The sequence below is a fragment of the Anas platyrhynchos genome, chromosome 1 (genome assembly GCF_047663525.1).
Source record: "Anas platyrhynchos isolate ZD024472 breed Pekin duck chromosome 1, IASCAAS_PekinDuck_T2T, whole genome shotgun sequence".
Taxonomy (NCBI): Eukaryota; Metazoa; Chordata; class Aves; order Anseriformes; family Anatidae; genus Anas; species Anas platyrhynchos.
In genome coordinates, this window is record NC_092587.1 from 25,013,278 (window position 1) to 25,032,507 (window position 19,230).

Here is a 19,230-nt window from a genome sequence, read left to right on the forward strand (position 1 = left end):
TGAAATACTTATTAAGTGTTTTGAAGCTGACATAAATTCTTAGCACCTTGTAGATTATGACCTTTGATTATATAAATAGCTGAAAAAAAGAAAAAGAAAAAAAAAAAGAAGAAAAAAAAGAAGAAGAAAAAAAAAATAGATGTAACAAATAACTGTGAGTTTAAAGCAGGCATTTTCCTATGTGCAAAGTTTTATATCTCTATGATATTTTTTGACCCTCTAACCCTTTGATACTTTAAGAATATCTCTTTTATCCATTGCCCATGGTTCTGTAGCAGAATTCAGGAATAAAAAGTATAAAACATTTTATTTCTCTATTCTAAGACTGATCCAAGCCACATCTATGTCATTTCCACTGATTAAGAACATGAGTGTTCATTCAGGATCAGGTGAAGAATCCATTTAGCTCAATGTCCTCACTCTATCAGTAGCTACAAACAAATGAAGAAGAGTATAACATATGAAAAAGCAAGAATACAGAGATATTTCCACTACTATAACTCTTCAGCTTTCAGCACTCTGTAACTTAAGGACCTTCCATAGCAGATGTTATATCTTTTGTGCTTGATACACATTGACAGATGTTTTGCTATTAATTTTTCTAGTTGCCTTTCTCAGTCAAAAAAATAATTGAATAGCAATGGCTGCAATATGACCTTTCATCATAAGATGAAATGGTTCTCTCACAGCATTATTTATTAAATATATCCTCCATTGCACATAAGGAAAATGTCAAAACTGCCTTAAATTGAAATCCCAAAGCAATTCAAAACAAACAACTGAAATTTAATTTCAATTTCATGTCATTTCATTTCAAATTTTTGATCTACATGTCTAAAAAAATAATTCAGAATAAGAAATTAATGGTTATATTTTCTGGCTTTTTTTTTTCTTTTATCAAAGTATCACATTAAAAAAAAAAAAAAAAAAGAGGAAATTTCCTAATGCCTTTTCTCCTGTCTTATATGGGAAGAGATCTTGATACTTTGTTGTGAAACTTCTAGAAACTTCTAGATATTTAACTGAAACATTCACCTTATCTTGGCATTATCTTAGTCCAATTGCAAAAGTTCTTGATACTTTTATAATTTATAGTTCTCTAACCAAATTATGTAAACAATTAGTAAATAAGTTATTGATTTTTACACTATAGTGAAGAAAATTTGATAACAGATATATTGCCCTTCTATCTTGCAACACAATCCTGTTCTAGTGAATGTGCCTGGGAGACAATTGTACATCCAACCTTCAGGCTGTGCTGTGTTGCACAAATCCCTTCTCTGTGGATAAATGTGACTAACTCAATGTATCAGAGAAGCCTGAAGGCAGATCCCCCTCAGTATTAGTGATTACATCATTTTCATAGTTTTGCCTTTTTCTAAAAGCACAGAAAGAGGTCCTCATGAGAACTTTATGAATAAAGTTGGTTTGTTGTTAATACATAAATAAATAAATAAATAAATAAATAAATAAATAAATAAATAAATAAATAAAATAAAATGGTATAATAGCTTGAAGAACCAAAAAAAATAATTTTCTCCTATGGAGACGGTCTGTGCAGCATGGCATAGGAAAATCCATCTGGGGTCCATCTAATGCTGCATGAACACACAGTTCCCAGCATCCAAAAGGATGTAAGCTTTTATAGCTATTCTGTCTTATTAAAGGAGCTAATTTATAAAGCCATTTGTTGTTGGGCCTTTTGTTTGAGATCCAGAAAAAAATCTGCACCGTCTCTTTCTCAACATACAACCTACCACACAGCAGAACACAAGTCACTACCGGCCTCCTCTCTTGAAAGAGAAGTAGTTCAGATTTCTATTTCTTCTACTTGACAATTAAAATGGAAATAATCTATTTCTCAGTTTCCACCAACTACTCAGCTAAATAATTTCTCTCCAGACAGATTCCATGAGTTCCTGTTCACAATTTGTTTCTTAAGAGAGTGGAAAAGTGGTTGGCAGATTGAAAATATTATTTTCAGTCTCAGAAATGTATATGTAAATAAGCAACTCTTTACAGAAGGAATTGTTCAAAGGGCAAAGGTTCCAGAACATCATCATCCCTCAAGCTTATAAAAAGCATTTACTGTGTCAGCAAATCAGAGAGGTACTATAACTATAACTATAACTATAACTATAACTATAACTATAACTAACTATAACTATAACTATAACTATAACTATAACTATAACTATAACTATAACTAAACTATAACTATAACAACTATAACTATAACTAAACTATATCTATATATAAGATTATACAATTATGCAATAACTGTATAAGATATAGAAATGTATAAGATATACAATTAAATCAACATTATTTTCCCCAAATCATGAAACAATCGCTGATGCCCATCAAAGGAGAACCAAACTTTCTGTAGTGAGGCAGGATGGCACTTTTGTTTTAGAACCTGTTTGGAACTTTACGACAATGCAACCCAGTCAAGGGTGAAAAAATAGGAATAATATTTCTCCTGCAGTTTATTCATCTCTTTAAAAAAAAAAAAGAAAAGAAAAGAAAAAAAAAGTGTATAGCAACATAATTTCATAAAACCCTACAGATGTGTTATTTCATATTGGTATAGAACTGTACTTGCTAGTAAATTTCAGATTTGCTGATCTGAAAAAGCAGAAAATGGAGATGAACTAAAATGATTTAAACCAAATCATTGTCAATAACAGGATTTCATATCAAATTACAGAATTTCCTCACCAGAGAGATTGGTATGATTTGCAGAGAACTTAACAAGGTTCATAAGGCAAATGAGAAAGATATAAACTCTGAAGCTGTCTTAACCATAATCCTCTCTCATGGACCTCAAGCCTCTGCAATGCTCCAGTCTGGAGGCAGCTATAACTGAAAGAAAATGGTAACATATAATTGAATTAAATATGAAAATGAATACTGCAATGAGAAGAGTGTCCCTGGTGAAATTTAGTTTAGGTTTCAGTACGTCTCTAAGATTTTCAGTCTGCTTCAGAGATACATATTGGCAATACATAACTACAGTTTTGAGGTCTGACTCCTGGAAGACACTAGAATGGCATGTGGAAATGTGCCTGACAGCACTCCATTGTGGAATAATAATGGTTTGTTTGGAGGAACTTTGAAAACAAACACTGAATCAGTCTCTAGTCTTCCCATTCAGAATAAGAGGACTGGTTTGCATCACTTTAAAGTCGAGGTCTTCATGAATTTCATATGTTTATTCAAAAGCATTGATATTTGGAGAAAGACTTCTTAACACACAAAATTTCAGTGAATGCTTAACTAAATGTTTATTTTGGTTTTCCAGTTGTTTCTTCTGAAATAACAGAAACACTATATTATATATATATATATATATATATATATATATATACTCATATATTCTCTAAATTAGTGTTTTGCTTTGTTTTGATTGGAAATGGTCAAAAATTGGCAAAAACATTGAAATGGGATAAAAAAAAAAAAAAGGTATGTTTATATATAGCTTGAGTTTAAATGTAGAAAACACTGTTTTTTATATAAAGTGGAAATTCTCATCAAATCCCAAGCATGTACTCTGCTACGATCTTTGAAAGGAATATGTTACTGGCCTTTTGAAGTTATGCAGTTTGGAACAAGGTGACTAGACCAAACCATTAAACACAGAGGTTGGGATTTCTCTCATATATTTTACCTAGAATTTACATATTTAAATTTAAATTAATGCCTCTGCTAATAATAATAAATTTCTTTTATACTCAGTGGAGAGATATGAACACCTCCAGATGCCTTCTTCTCTTCATTGCCTCTTAAGTGGGACAGGGATGACTAGCTCAGAAGGATTTAACTTTTGGAGAAGTAAATCAAGGCAGATAAATACCTCACAGAGATGGTAAGCATCTGGAAGAGAAATAAGTTTGAGTTCCATCTCCAGATTTTGCATTGATCATTCTTTTATATGGTATGTCCTGATCGTTTTCTTTAATCAAACAATCAAACAAACAAGCAAACAAAAAACACCTAAAACATAATCTACACATTCTGTAGCAATATGCACACAAACAGGGACTGAGAAGAGGACTATATACATTAAAAAGGCTTATTTAAGGAAACCTTTCTGCTGTATTTGGATTTTTCTCTGAAAAAAAAAAAAAAAAAAAAAAGAACTTTTAAATATAGCTAGTGAGATGGAAAATAAGTATTGGAGGCAGAAGGTACAGCATTGACAATAAGAGAAGAACCAACCTGTTTTCAGTCTTTTGATACTGATGTCTTTCAGATCCACTTATGTGAATCTAAATCTGCAGCTCCTGTCTAGTATTCCTAATGCCATCATTAGCACATTTCTCTCTATCTATTTCATTCCTTTGCAAGGATGTAGCAAACACTACACACTAAATGTGGTGGCTACATAGTGAAATAGGGAAAGCTCATAGAATCATAGAATCACAGAATGCTTTAGGTTGGAAGGGACTTTAAAGATCATCTAACTCCAACATTCCTGACAGCGGTAGGGATACCTCCCACCAGACCAGGTTGTTCAAAGACCCATCCAGGCCCATCACACAGCTTGGCGGCAGCTCACATTCCTTCTCCCAGTGAGACAGCACTCTTTCTTCTCCCTTCTCCTCAAGAACTGAGACAAAACTGGTTCATATCTCTCTCTCCCACAACTATGTTTTTTTCTTACATGTTTAAGATGAAGTGTCTTCTGAAATCATCAGCTGAATGTGCCAGACACAACTAGTCAGTACCATCTATGATCCGCAGCTGTGACTGTCCCCAGAGGAGACAGGCTGCTGGTGCCATGCTGTACAGCAACAGACTGAACCATGCTGAAGTGCTCACTAGCATGACTAACAATAGTGCTTCACCCATGAATAATTTAATGCATTACTTTTCAAAAGTTTGAGGAAATTTTCAATGAAAGAAACCATAGGTTAAATGAATAATAGCAACAATGTTCTTGGTGGCAGCCTTTAAACAGCTACCTTTTCCTCAATCACAGAATCATGGAATCATCTAGGTTGGAAGACACCTCCAAGATCATCTACTCCAACCTCTGACCTAACACTAATAAGTCCTCCACTAAACCATAACACGAAGTTCTACATCTAAAAATCTAAAGACCTCCAGGGATGGTGACTCAACCACTTTGCTGGGAAGCCCATTCCAATGCCTAACATCCCTTTCAGTAAAGAGGTTCTTCCTAATATCCAACCTAAACCTCCCCTGGCACAACTTTAGTCCATTCCACCTTGTCCTGTCACCAGGCACATTGGAAAATAGACCAATCCCCACCTCGCTACAGCCTCCTTTAAGATACCTGTACAGGTTGATAAGGTCTCCCCTGAGCCTCCTCTTCTCCAGGCTGAACAAGCCCAACTTCCTCAGCTGCTCCTCGTAAGACTTGTTCTCCAGACCCCTCACCAGCTTTGTTGCCCTTCTATGGACTCGCTCAAGCACCTCAATGCCCTTCTTGTAGAGAGGGGCCCAAAACTGAACACAGTACTCGAGGTGCGGCCTCACCAGAGCCGAGTATAGGGGGGACAATCACTTCCCTCGACCTGCTGGCTGCACTGCTTCTGCACTGCCAGGATGCTGTTGGCCTTCTTGGCCACCTAAGCACACTGCTGGCTCATATTCAGCCAACTATCAACCATCACTCCCAGGTCCTTCTCTGCAAGGCAGCTTTCTAACCACTCATCTCCTAGACTGTAGCACTGCTTAGGGTTGTTGTGCCCCAGGTGCAGTATCCAGCACTTGGCCTTGTTGAACCTCATACAGTTGGCCTCAGTCCATCGGTCCAGCCTATCCAGATCCTCCTGCAGAGCTTTCCTACTCTCGAGCAGATTGCATGCTCCTAACATGCACCTAACTTGGTATCATCTGCAAACTTACTGAGGGTGCACTCGATCCCCTCATCCAGATCATTGATAAAGATATTAAAGAGAACTGGCCGTAAGAGAGGTGGCAGAAGTAGCACATGGTCCACAAATACAGGATATATATCATAGACTGCACATTTTTGTATGAAGCTTTCATCTCCAAAACTCAGCACTTTTGAAACATCCTATATGTTGATTTGTGTGTTTACAAGCAAAGAGATAAAAAGTTTAGCTTTCCTTTCACTTGGTAAAAACAAAACAAAACAAAACAAACAAATAAACAAAAAACACTGAGCTTGCCAAATCATTAAGCCAGTTCAAGGATAGATTTACTGTAAGTTTACTATATAATTAACTATAATTATAAATTATAGTTATAATAAAGTTATTATGAAATACTCTAATGTTCTATAAAGTTTTGAAGAGAAGCTTCAATTAGTAGCCTTTGAAGTTTTCTATCCTCATGCAAAAAAAAAGTAATGCTATTGATACCAACTAAATTGTCTTTCACTGGAGAGTTTACAATGGAAATATTGTGTAATTTTTTTATGTAAATATATATAACAAATAAACACAAGAAGCAGTTGCATCTTTAACTGTATATAACTATTTATAAGTTGCATCTTTAGCTGTATATAAGTCTATATTCTTTGCTTGTCTAGCTTTGCCTGTCCCCAGTTCTTGATGTTCATGTCTTAACATGGATTTGATTAAATGATATTAACATCAATAACCAAATCCAACCCCCCCCCCCAAAAAAAAAAAGAAAAAATAAAAATTCTCAATTCTGTAAAGTATACAAGATACCTTGGTATCTTGTTATGAAGTTGTTAAAAGGAGTTGTTACTAAAGATTTTTCAATACTACTGTACTTTCAATAGAAAGGTCACAACTCTTACCCTGCTATTTACCAACAATAAAGAGATTAGATAATGAAAACCAAAAATGTATATACCCTCTTCACAGTCAGATTTGGAAAGCATTTTCAAACTCTGCTTTTCCTTCCTCTGAGGGAAGCAGGAGAGTTTGGGGACTATCATGTTGCAGCTGTAAAACACCTTGTCAAAGATCATCAATGTTGTTCCTAAGCAACTCTGCACAGTGCTGTAGTTGCTGTCCATAGCTGATAAGGATGCTCAGGGAATTGTTAACTGGCTGCAAGTGGGAGAGATGGAAGTTGCAGAAATTGAAAGCAATGTCACCATCAAGGTAATACAATTTTTTAATTTTTTTTTTGGTTAAAAAAGGAGGAAGATAACAGCAACAATGAAAATTAAGGATCCCACTCACATTACATTTGTTCTTATATGGAAAACTCTTTTGATTCATCTTACTAAATAAAAGAATGAGTGAGGATGCAGCAGACACTTTAAGACTGTGAGCTATTATTAGACAATATTACATTATGTCCATTACAACCTCACAGTCTGACTCTCAGTAAGGAATGTCTGGATAGCCATGCTTGTAAGTGATAACTTGAAAGACTGTTCCCTGTTATCAGCCAAAATACTTTGAGAATCTGCCAGTAAAAAGACCATATTTCTGGATATATATTTTCACGAATGCTAGGGTTTTGTTTCAAAAAATTTTTTTTTCAATAAAATAATTAATAAAAACAATATAACATATTTCCATAATATTAGATAAGTTCAAGTACCTCTACGAAGTCATACAGATAATTTTTATCATAGATGATTTAAAACTATACCGGAATATACTTATTTTATTTTATCTTACTGAAGTACTGAGTCTAATTAAATAAAATCCTATAAGTTTATATTGTTTGTTACACCATGGGAAGTTTTATCTGCCTAAGGAAATTGAGTCTTCAGTGCTCAAACAGCCTAACTTGTTTACGCAGATACTCAAGGAAAGATTTTAGAACATTTTTTTTTTAATGTCTATATTATGTGATTCTACATTATGTTTTGAAAAATATGTAGAAGTGTTCTTAGCATTGGCAGTACAACCTCATAGGTTAAAATTTGATATGAAGATTAAGTAGTAAGTGGTAAGTTAGTACAAAATTGAGCTAAAGACCATCTAGTTAAGAGTCAACTCACAAATACAATATTTCAAAAAAAAAAAAAAAAGATACAAAATGCTTATCTCAAGAAAATAGTTTTTTATACAAAGATAATATTAAGGTAAGTACACGAAAGCACTCCTCCTCAAACTGACCACTTAAATCTACAAACCACAGGCATAAGACAAAATATTTGTCAGCACACCAGAGTAGGGGATGAATTTTCAGTGGTTCATATTGAGACTTAGAGTTTACTTTTTCTTACCCACATCTGAATTTTAACAGATCTCCTTTATATAATCCAATTATGCATTCTACTGATTGCAATAAATCCTCAAATTGCATGTTTCATTGAGAATACAGACCACCTTACTTGACACTGTTTTTTAATTCTATGCTTGATTCCTAAAAACATTTTCATTATTTGAACAATATATGCATACCATAACTCAAATATTTACATCTCTTTATACATTGAACTTTTGATTTGAAAAAAGGCAGAAAATGAGGATTCAAATATTTTCCCTTTGATACCTCATACTACTCTCCTAGTTACGTTATCCTTTTTTTTTTCTTTCTTTTTTCCCCTTGAATTATTTATATCTCTTTCCTAACAACTCTGTACACACAGCAGTCTATCTTATTCCACAGTGCTATGTGAATATAAGGCATATTGGATTTTCACAAGACTCTCGTAAGGTCTTTTTGATTTTGATTGGGACAGGACATACTCAGTGTCTGTACAGTACTCTACATAGCTTAGAAATTATTCTTTTGCACAAAGGAGAATGCTTTCTAAAGCAACTATCTACCTAGTATCCCAGCTTAGATGTTTTCAAGTGTTTTCCCATGTTTCTAAGTACCTAAGCCTCTTCTGAGATTTCAAGCTGGGTGCCTAATTGCATCTCCAGATTCATAAATGCCTTTAAAAATCTTCCTTGCAGTGTTAAGTTCCTAAATACTTTACATATGCAAACTTAAACTTTTTTTTTTTTTTGATGTTAATACTTTCGTATGATTTTATGCAACATTCCATTTTCTATAACAGTGTGGGATTTAGCCCTAATTAAGCACATTTGCACATTTGCTCCAAAAGTTTCCACCTTCGGGTTGGAGACCTGCAGATAAGTAGGGAACAAAATTCTGTAGTGGAATATAAGAAAGGAAACTTTTTTTCTACATACATAAGGAATGCTTGTATGCTTGTATAAGGATTGCTTGTATGAATAATATTACCATGTAATATTTACAAAAATAGCAGTCATGAAGTCAGCTTGTAATTGCAGACTTAACTGAATTTGTACTGATAATAGTAAAAACACTTGTACTGATGACTGGGTACATTAAGATATGCCTTCTAATAATGCCTAAGTTTTGTTTACTCAGGTGTAAGAAAAATACAGCAGTCTCATTTGAATTATAAAGAGATGAATTTTGCTGGAAGATTTTTTAAACAAAACTAAAATATTCTATGACTGATGTATTGTCACATGATCTTCATATGCTCTCATGTTTGGATCTGAGTCTCCCTACTTGAAATACATGAGTAAATATTTGTATCCAATATTTTTCTTTGGAATACTTACACCCATTGAACATCAGGTGCTCATTTTGTATTTCATCTCATTTCCCATTTATTTAAGTGGAAGTAATGCAAATTTCTTTGTGTACTTTGGTAAAAACTGTTTTTTTTTGTTAAAACAAAGCCCATGGTTTTTACTTAGCAGAGGGATTATAACATATCACCATAAGCATGGTAAGATCAAAGTCATGTACTACAGGGAAAAGAAAAAAAAAAAAGAAAAAAAAAATCTTAAAAATAATAGTAGAACTTAGGCTACTAATTGTGATAGGGGTTGAAGTCCAAGCATGGTAATTACTATTGTTCCAGGAAATGTAGTGTAAAATTATCATTTCAAAGTGCTGTCTATGAATTTGAATCCACTGCCTGAGTAATGCAGGAAAAAAAAAAAAAAAAGATGTTTTGAAGACTACTTCTTACGCAAAAATATATTACCCAATAAATGATAGGAACATAAATATACGGAATCTTTTCTATCACTCTGTCAGCTCCCTTGTCAGGTAACTGAAGAAACTTGAGAAGGATGAAACTTTGTTTCTGGATTTCTAATTTATACTCCTTCTTTTGAACTACCTATCTATTTAACCAATGCTGAACCAGATTCTACTCTCATCAGTTTACCATGATATAAATTATGAATAATGAGATAACTTCAACCAGTAGACTATAGTGGCATACCATATGGTACTCTAGTACTTGAGCTTTCTCTAGTACTAGAAGTAATTCATTAGACTTTGTTTCAAATGTTTGGGAAATTGTCATCCTAAAGCTGCAAGATATTGTCAATTTATTTTGGATAATCATCTTATTTTTGCACTGTTTATAAATTTCTGTGTTCAAAAATATGGTTTCAATTTCCAGATTTTTTTTTTCATGGTAGCACTGATTCTAATACTTTATGCAGACATTTATATGTATTCTATATTGCAAATTTTTCTTCTTAGACAGGGGCACAATAGTGTGAGTCAAGTACAGATTGTCATCACTCAGTTTGAACTTCTTGGGTTTGATTACTTACGGCTTTTACTAAATTCGTAAAATTCACTGAGGATTAGTTGAATGATAGGCCATAATGAATAGATCAGGCACCAATCATAATTACCCTCTGAGTCGATTTGTTCTGCTGTCCTAAATCAGTATATTTCTTTGCTATCTCCTTGTCCACACCAATCTCATAGTTCTTATTCTTCTCTCACAATAACTGCAACAAAACAAAATTCCATCTGTTTCCACCAAAGGAGGAAATAAATTATATTCTGTGCAGACATTTCTTTCTGTTAAGCATTACTTTCATGCTCTTCATAAATGAAGCTCACAAATTCATGATGAAGAAAAAGAGTGAAGTAAACTAACTGCCATTCCTCTAAGAGATCTTCAGTATATCTTTTTAACTGGAAAGCTGGTCAGCAGTGCAACTAAAGAGGATTGTAATGACCCAGGTTCTCTGTCAAGCCTGCAACAGCCCAATGCAGTTTGACTCCCTTTGTATTAAAGAACAAATAATTTTACTCACTGCTATCAAAATGACCCTTGCTTTTTAGTATTTCATATTCTCCCTGGAGCCCTTTCTGAATATCTAGCAATATGCTTTGAAGGCAATTACACTACACCATACTTTCTCCCTCCTCTGTGATATAGTATTCTAACGATTCAGGCTAAGTCTCTGCTGTGAAGAGAAAATAGAATAAGACATCAAACACATTTGTAAAATCCAAAAATCACTAGGTTGTGTACAAGAATATAAAATAGAAAAATACTATTTGAAACAGGGCTGAAAAAATCAAACACAAAAAGAATGAATGACATGAAAGATACAGAAATAGTATTCCAGCTTTGCTAATCTTTACCTTTGCAATATTTTTCATGAGAGTATTTATAGTGCTTAATGAAATTGTTCACAGAATAGAGATTTTGAATTTTGTGTCTCTTGATAGATTTTATTTAACTCATATTTTTATATGAATTCTGAAGAGGTGGATGTTTCAAACTAAAATACAGAGACAATAAGGATCAAAAGGCACTCACAGAAAAGGAAAACCAGAAAATGTGCATGACATTTGGAAAAAAAAAAAAAAGCGCTGTGGAAGTTTTATGATGCTCATAAGGAAAAATCTATCAAAAAAAGGTCAGGAAAAAAAACTCTTAGGAAGAAAGTTTAGGTTAAATGAATGACGATGATGAATGGAAGATTTAATCTAATGGTGAAGGATGAATGAGGACTCTGGAACAAAGAAATAGAGTAAAATAAAACCAGAGTCTTAATATAAACATTAAACTTGTTTGAAACAAGAGAGGAAAGGAGCCAAGCCAGCTGACGAATAACAAAATAGGAAGACTATGGAAAATGGTATTTTGAAAGAAAAGCAAAGAAAATGAATAGATGGAACATACCCCAGGGATGTGATGAGAATGGAAAAGAGAATGGAATGCGTAGGAAAATGAAATCCATCATCCTATTACCCTGTTCACTACTTGAAGTTTTCTACTGTCACATTCAGTCACCTGTTTGATTTTAATGTCTTCAGTACAAGGAACATGATATGTCCCTCATACATTATGGGCTCTGTTAACAAATAATTAAAATGAATGGGTGGTTTATTGTTTCTAGAAGACACACTTCTAGTTTACATAATCAAAACAAATAAATGGTCTTATGTTTTAACTTCTTCCCATAAAATATTGTGCTCATCTACAAATGTATTACATGACCTGACAAAGCTGTCCAATGTAAATCCTATAAATATAAATGTTTTATATAGCAGTGAGATTGCTTTGGAACTAGTCACAAAAGAGCACCGTGTTCCTTATTTGAAGTATAATATATTTATAAAGCATTAAAGTACACTACAGCTCTGCCAAATTTGGGAACAAACATCGCCTTGACACCATCAAAACCTTACCAGTTATTCTAGCTGGCTACTGACAGGGCTGAAGGAATGTTATTGGATTACCATGTTGTAAGGTGACAGCAGCAGGTGTCATAACTATGCCATTATGGATGTAGATGTTCACAAGCCCCTATGTAAGTCTGTCAGTCCCAGTTCAATAAAGCCGAGCCTTTTTCTCTGACATGTTTTACACTTCCCTGCTTCTTGACCTTTTTGTCCCTAACTTTTATGATTTTTTTTTAAATCTTGAATCACCACAAACTGCTTTGTGATGTTTTTCATTTTTATTCTCTTGTCCCTCTTCCCTATTTTGCTTTTGCAAGAATACAGATAAAATATAAAACTGAATTTTGAAAGCAGACAGCTCAGTTTCTGGAATAGTGAGTGCCATTATTCTAGCCACCTTTCTGCCTCCTCCCTCCCTCCCTCCCTCCCTCCCTCCCTCCCTCCCTCCCTCTCTTCCTTCCTTCCTTCCTTCCTTCCTTCCTTCCTTCCTTCCTTCCTTCCTTCCTTCCTTCCTTCCTTCCTTCCTTCCTTTCTTTATTTCTATCTTCTGTTGCTCTTATTTTTCTCTCTCTTCCTTCCTTACTCTCTCCATTTTTTCTTCTTTCTTCTTCTTTCTCTTCCTTCTTTTTTCCATTTCTCTTTTTTCCCCTTTCCTTTCTCATTGTGCTTTTCTTCTTTCCTTTTTTCTCTCCTTTCTTCCCCCTTTTCTTTCCCCCTTTCTTCTTCTGTTTTTTCTCTTTTATCTTTCCTTCCTTCTGTTTTCCCTTTTTCTTTCTTTCTTTCTCTCTCTCTCTCTTTCTTTCTTTCTTTTTTTCTTTCTTTCTTTCTCTCTTTCTCTCTTTCTCTCTTCCTCTCTCTTCCTCTCTCTCTTCCTCTCTCTCTCTCTTTCTTTCTTTCTTTCTTTCTTTCTTTCTTTCTTTCTTTCTTTCTTTCTCTCTCTCTCTCTCTCGTTCTCTCATTCTCTCGTTCTTTCTCTTCCTTCCTTCCTTCCTTCCTTCCTTCCTTCCTTCCTTCCTTCCTTCCTTCCTTCTTCCTTCCTTCCTTCCTTCCTTCCTTCCTTCCTTCCTTCCTTCCTTCCTTCCTTCCTTCCTTCCTTCCTTTCTTTCTTCTTCACCTTTCAACTTTTTTTTTCCCTTCTTCCTTCCTTGCTTCCTTCATCTCTTCCTTTCTTCCCTATCTTATATGAAAATATAACGTCTCTATATACAACTATGTATTACTTGAGTTGAGCAGTCAAGAACAGTTAATAGCTGGAATGTCCTTGGAGGTTAAAATGCAGTAATATTTGAAGTCACTGTCACTCTGCAGAGAAAAATGTAACCTATATTTTTAAAAGATGCTTTAATTGTTCAGCAATCATGCAGAACTGAGAAATATAGCCCTGCTTCCATTATAATAACTCCCCAGAATACAAAGATCACTTACTCAGTACCCTTGCTATCTAGAAAATATGAAAATGACACCAGGACTCAAAACCTCAACTTTATATTAGTATATTATACAGTATTAGTTTTCAGGCATTTTTGTAATATTTCAGATAGCCTGCTGTGTGCTATTGTCATTTCAAAAATACGATATTTCAGCTAGCTTTGTTCCTAAAAGAAAAAATGTTGTTCGTATAGAGCCCATTTATAAAGCTCTAATTCAGCTAAAACTAAAATTAAAAATGAATGGGAGTTCTACATTAGTGAGTGGATGAGAAGACCTTTAACAGAAGCAAAGGTAGCAGTACTAATTACAATCAGCTTTCACTGACCCTTGCTGCTTTTCCTTGTAATTTCCCTCTCTTTTAGTGTAATTATTCCATCAACTAAAAAGAGTTCAAAGCTTTTATTATGTTAATTTTATTTAAATTATTCATATGTATTTAACATTTAAACGTAATTTTTATATGGTTATCATGATATTATTAAAAGGACATCATCTAGCTAATCCACTGATTAAAGACTTCCCAGAAATTTGGGATGTCTGTCATATCTGAACTTATATCTGAACTTCAGAGTGTGAAGCTCTGAATATCAGTGCAACCTGCTCAAAATTTTCTCTGTGAAAACTACCTCTAAAACTGAGTCAAGCATACATTTTTCTTTTTAACTTTTTTACTTCCCCTCAGATCATGAATGTTTGGCTGCATGGTTTTAGGTTTTATTCAGAGATTTTTAATGATGTTCAAATCTCATCAGTATGCAGTATAACACCTCAAAACCTGGAACTATAGGATTGTATTCATTATTTCATGAAAGAAACAAACAAAACTTAACAACACCAAATAGATATCATACCCATGTAATAATAAACTGCAAACTGACCCTACTGCTGAGGACAAAATTGTGTTCAGTACCATGGACAAGTACTGTCAAAACTGCGCCCATAACAGTGAAAACAACTTACTCAAGAAACATCTTTCATTGCAAAAAAATACAGACCAGTTCCTGCTCCTCTATAATATGATTATTCATTCTGAATACTGATAAATTCTCAAGAAATAACTTGTTGAAATCATCACTATTAAAAAGATGTTGCAAAAAGGGTCAGCATCAGAAAGCATAGGACTATGAAACTGCTTTGCATATGTAACTTGTTCCTTATGTTAACTTCTCCCTTCAGTTTGTCACTACCAGAAGAAAGTGAAAACCTAAAAAATCCAGCAACCTTAAAAGCAGACTAAAATCCCCAAAGCTCCTGTCACTCCTTTTTAGCATAACTTGCCCTTACAAGTAATGAAATATTTACAATGCACTATATTTATCTTCATTTTTATATCATGCTGAAGATAAAAGCCCTGTGCAAAAACTGTTGGCATAACACAGACCCATTATCTTTTTCAATATTTTCTATGTCCGTTTCCCAACTAAATTAAATTGCACATAATAAATCAACTTGTTCATTATGGTATAATAAAGCATTTTCATTTTGTTAAATTTAAAAATTTTACATGTTTCATAAATCTCAACTTTCCCAATAGGATGTGGCAAAATGCTTGATTAATAAAATGATGAGCTTTTGCTTTAGAAAAGTAAAAAGTTTGACTTTCAACCATAATTATTAAATAACTAGAAAAAAAAACATCTAAGGAATAACAAATTTTCAGTTTCACAGCTCATACTCTACCTCTCAAAATTAGCTTCTTAAATTAGTCAGCCTTCTAAATTCATGTCAGAATTACAGACAAATAGATTTAACAACCTTGTACACAGAATCAGCTTCTACAATAAGATTCCAGTATCAGTAAGAAACTTTAAAAAAATACTATCACCCTTTTCCAGTAAACTTCATTGTGGTCTGACTAATGTCAACAACAGCATTTTTAAATTCCTAATTCTCTGGAAGACTGCATAATGTCATTAGAATTATGTTTTAATACATAAACTAGATTTGTCATATAAAAATCTTACATTTTCTCAGATCATTTTCTAGAATCTGTCATGGGTCAGCGTAGCTTGACATGTCATTTACTTGAGACCAAGTTATAGTTACGTAAAATCAAAGGACAGATATCCAGAGTCTTAAATGAAATTAGGAATCATTTTTGTGAAGATTAAGGTATCTATACTTGCTTTATTTCCATGAAAGCAAATCACTCTGCAATATCCAACTCAATATCCAAGTCTACATCAACACATCACTTCAAACAAAATGGCAGATCCACATCCTTTCATGAATGATCAAATTAAAATATTGCACCCTATTACTACTTTAGCAACACTGTAACTTGCCCTGCCAGCAAACATAACACTGTTAGAATTCCAAGGAATAACTCATAGATTTTCCTAAAATATTCCAATTTCACTAACTAAAACAAAATGTCAGAGAAAATAGTAAAGACAGAAAATAGTTTTGGGAATTAATTTTTGTTTGCTTTTTTTTTTTCCAATGTATCTGTATTTTGGAGTTTTAGGTCACTTTAACTTCAGCAACACTTTTAACTCAATTCACCATGTGAAAGACTAAGTGCTAAGTTGTATTCATGACATTCCATGACAAAAACATACCCTCACATTTTCTCTATCAAATTTATTTTTTTAAATTGAGCACTTTTCCTTCTTGCCAACACACTTGTTGAAATGTTGGCTGTAACCAAACACCAGCTGCACTTACCCCAGTGTTGTCATGGTGACAATGGTGTACCAGAAGGCTGCAGGGATGCTGGTGAACTTGCTGGCTGATGAACCTTTCTCTGCATAGTACATGACTGTGGCAAAGATGATGATGGCCATAGTGAGTGAGAAGAGGAGGAAGCCTAACTCTGAGGCACAGCTTTTGAGGGTATAGCCCAGGATACGCAGCCCCTGCGAGTGGCGGGAAAACTTAAAGATCCTGAAGACACGAAAGACTCTTAGTGTCACAAAAGCCCCACTGACATCTTCATTATCTGTCATCACCAGGCCAATGTAATATGGCATGATGGCTACCACATCAATGATACTCATGACACTGCGCACAAATTTGTAGCGACTAGGGGCTGCCAGCAGGCGTAGGAGATACTCAACTGTGAAGATCATGACACAGGCGGTATCCAGACAGAAGAAAGCCACAGCATAGCGCTCTCCACAGGGTAGCTCCTTGATGCGACCCGGGCTTACCCCACAGGGCACTGTTTCCACCACATTGGCAATGACAGAGACAGCAATGAAGAAACCAGTGACATAGTAGAAGACCAGAGCCAGTGTACTGGTGTGGGGATTTTCAAAGGCCCGCCACATCCTCTGCCGAGCTGTCATTGAGGGCAGTGAGCTCTCAGCTGCATGATCCTGATCGGTATCATCCTGCAGGCGCTCAGCATTCTCACGTCGGCGATCCTTGTACTCCTCATAACAGCAGTCGCCAATGATCTCAGGGATGATGCCAAAGAAAGCCAGCTCCTCATCGTAAGCAGAGATGCACTCCTGGCGGGGATAATGAAGCTTCCCAGTACGGTAGAAGTTGAGAATGTGGCGGAAAATGTCAGGGTCACGATCAAAAAAGTACTGCTGTGTCTCAGGGTGGTAAAAGAAGTCCCGCTCCGAACTGCCCAACAGAGTGTCAGGGTAGCGCTCTAAGGTGTCCAGCCACGTCTGGAATTGGATACCACTTACATTCAGCACAATCAGAGAGTCCTGGCTTCGCTTCCTCTCCTGCCGTGGAGCAGCTGGCATGGGACCTGTAGCCACTGGCATCCATCCTATGGCTGCTGCCCTGGCAAAGGGCAACCATGCTGCTACTCCTGCTGCCATGGTCCCAAACAGCTACTACAGCTGAAGAAGCAAATTTACAGACAGTTCTGGTCCAGACACTGAAACACAAATGGAAAAGAAAAATACAAATGCTCACACATTTTCAAGGCAACAGAATTTCCGAACATTGTTGTGATTTGTAGCATTAACTGGGCCACCTTTTGGATTCCTCCTTTTTTTTTTTTTTTTTTTTTTTTTGGTCCCAGAATGTCCTTTCCAGGGGCTGGTTGGACAGTTAGGACAATAAACCAGGGCACTTGGAAAATCAACGTATTCAAAGCAGCTACAACTCTAGCAGCTAGATCCTTGGGATACGAGGTCCATGCGAGGCCCCCGGATGGAAGCAGCAGTCAACGGAGCTCTAAACCCGGGAGCCGCCTGGTAGCCCTGGTGCAGCGGTGCAGCCACCTGGAAGGAGATTCTCCTCCACGCGCGATGCAGCCTCTCCGCCCGCCCCTTCTGCGCTCCCCGCCCGCTGCCGGCCGGGCCGCGGCCGCCAGCGAAGCCCTTCCCGGGAGGGCTGCAGCGGGGTTGCCCGGCGCCGCCGCCCGCTCCCCGTGGGTGGGAGGAGAGGATGGGCCGGGCGGGCCGCCCCCCACGGCCGCAGCCTTGGAGCAGCAGCGGGACGAATCCTCTCGCTGACCTTGATCACCGCCCCGGGGACTCCTCCTGACCCAGGCTAGGGGCCGTGGGAGCCGGCGGGGCAAGGGGAGGAGCTCCGGGCGGCAGCATTAAACTTTAAGGCAAGTTTTCCGTGGAGGAAAGGCGTTGAAGGGCAGAGGGGCGAGGGGGGGAGCGCCTCGGGGCAGAGATCGGGCGGCGTGGAGGGATTCCTCCCCTAACAGGGCGTCGGGGCAGGGAAAGGGTCTGATCCAGAGCGGGGACAGAGGGGCCAGGCAGGGCCGCGGTGGCGAGGGGAGGTGCGGGGGCTTCGGAGCCTCCCGCTGAGGGTAGGATGCTGGGGGACATCCTTGGGAGCTGGCGGCGGAGGGCGAAGCCGGGGAGCCCGGTGCTGGAGCGGCAGCGGGGCAGGGGCTCCCCAGCGCCGGGGGAGGCCAGGGGGGAAGAGGGGGGGGGGGGACGAGGAGGCGGGCGCGGGGCAGGGGCGCGGGGCCCCGGCTCTGCAGGTCGCGGCTTGGTGGGGCCAGATCAATCCCGCCTCTCACCCCTTCCCCTCGCTTCTGCTCTCGCATCCCTCCGGACGTGTCCAGCCTGCGGCACCTACCTGTGAAAGTCTGGCGAGAGCGCTCAGTTGCATAGAGACTTTTGGAAATACGGGCTCCGCCGCTGGATCTCCGCGCCCCTCCGGGAACGGCGGGGAAGTAGTTGCTCCTGAGAAAGCGCGATCGCATCCAAAGGGACATCGATAATAAGGCTTTCCCCCACCCCCACCCCCTCCGCCACCGCCGAGCGCCAAGCAACAAGTTCAAGGGGTGGGTGGGGGGAAAAAAAAAAAAAAAAAAAAAAAAAAAAGAAAAAAACGTAATCGCGCCTGGCAACTCGGCGGAGCACGTCCTTTGCGGGGCGCGGATCCTGCGGCGCGGGGCTGCCGTCAGGCGCGGCTGCGGCTGCGGCCGCTGCCCCTGCCCCTGCCGCGGGCTGCGGGCTGCGGGCGGCGGCGGCGAGGCCCTGCCGCGGCCGGGGGCGGGGG

General features: G+C 37.5%; 1 protein-coding gene across 2 annotated transcripts in view; it reads right to left on the reverse strand.

The window, feature by feature from the left end:
* The window catches only part of KCND2 (potassium voltage-gated channel subfamily D member 2), a 297,265-nt gene that overhangs the window by 277,348 nt on the left and 687 nt on the right, over nucleotides 1–19,230 (reverse strand). The window contains exons 2-3 of one of the 2 annotated variants that reach the window (XM_072033348.1): nucleotides 18,805–18,911; nucleotides 16,465–17,638 (exon numbers count right to left, since the gene is read on the reverse strand). In XM_072033348.1, coding sequence (XP_071889449.1) covers nucleotides 16,465–17,579 — 1,115 coding nt within the window. In that variant the 5' untranslated portion in view covers nucleotides 17,580–17,638; nucleotides 18,805–18,911. Of the gene's footprint in view, nucleotides 1–16,464; nucleotides 17,639–18,804; nucleotides 19,227–19,230 lie in introns of those variants that run through there. The other variant, XM_027457814.3, reaches the window with a different exon arrangement.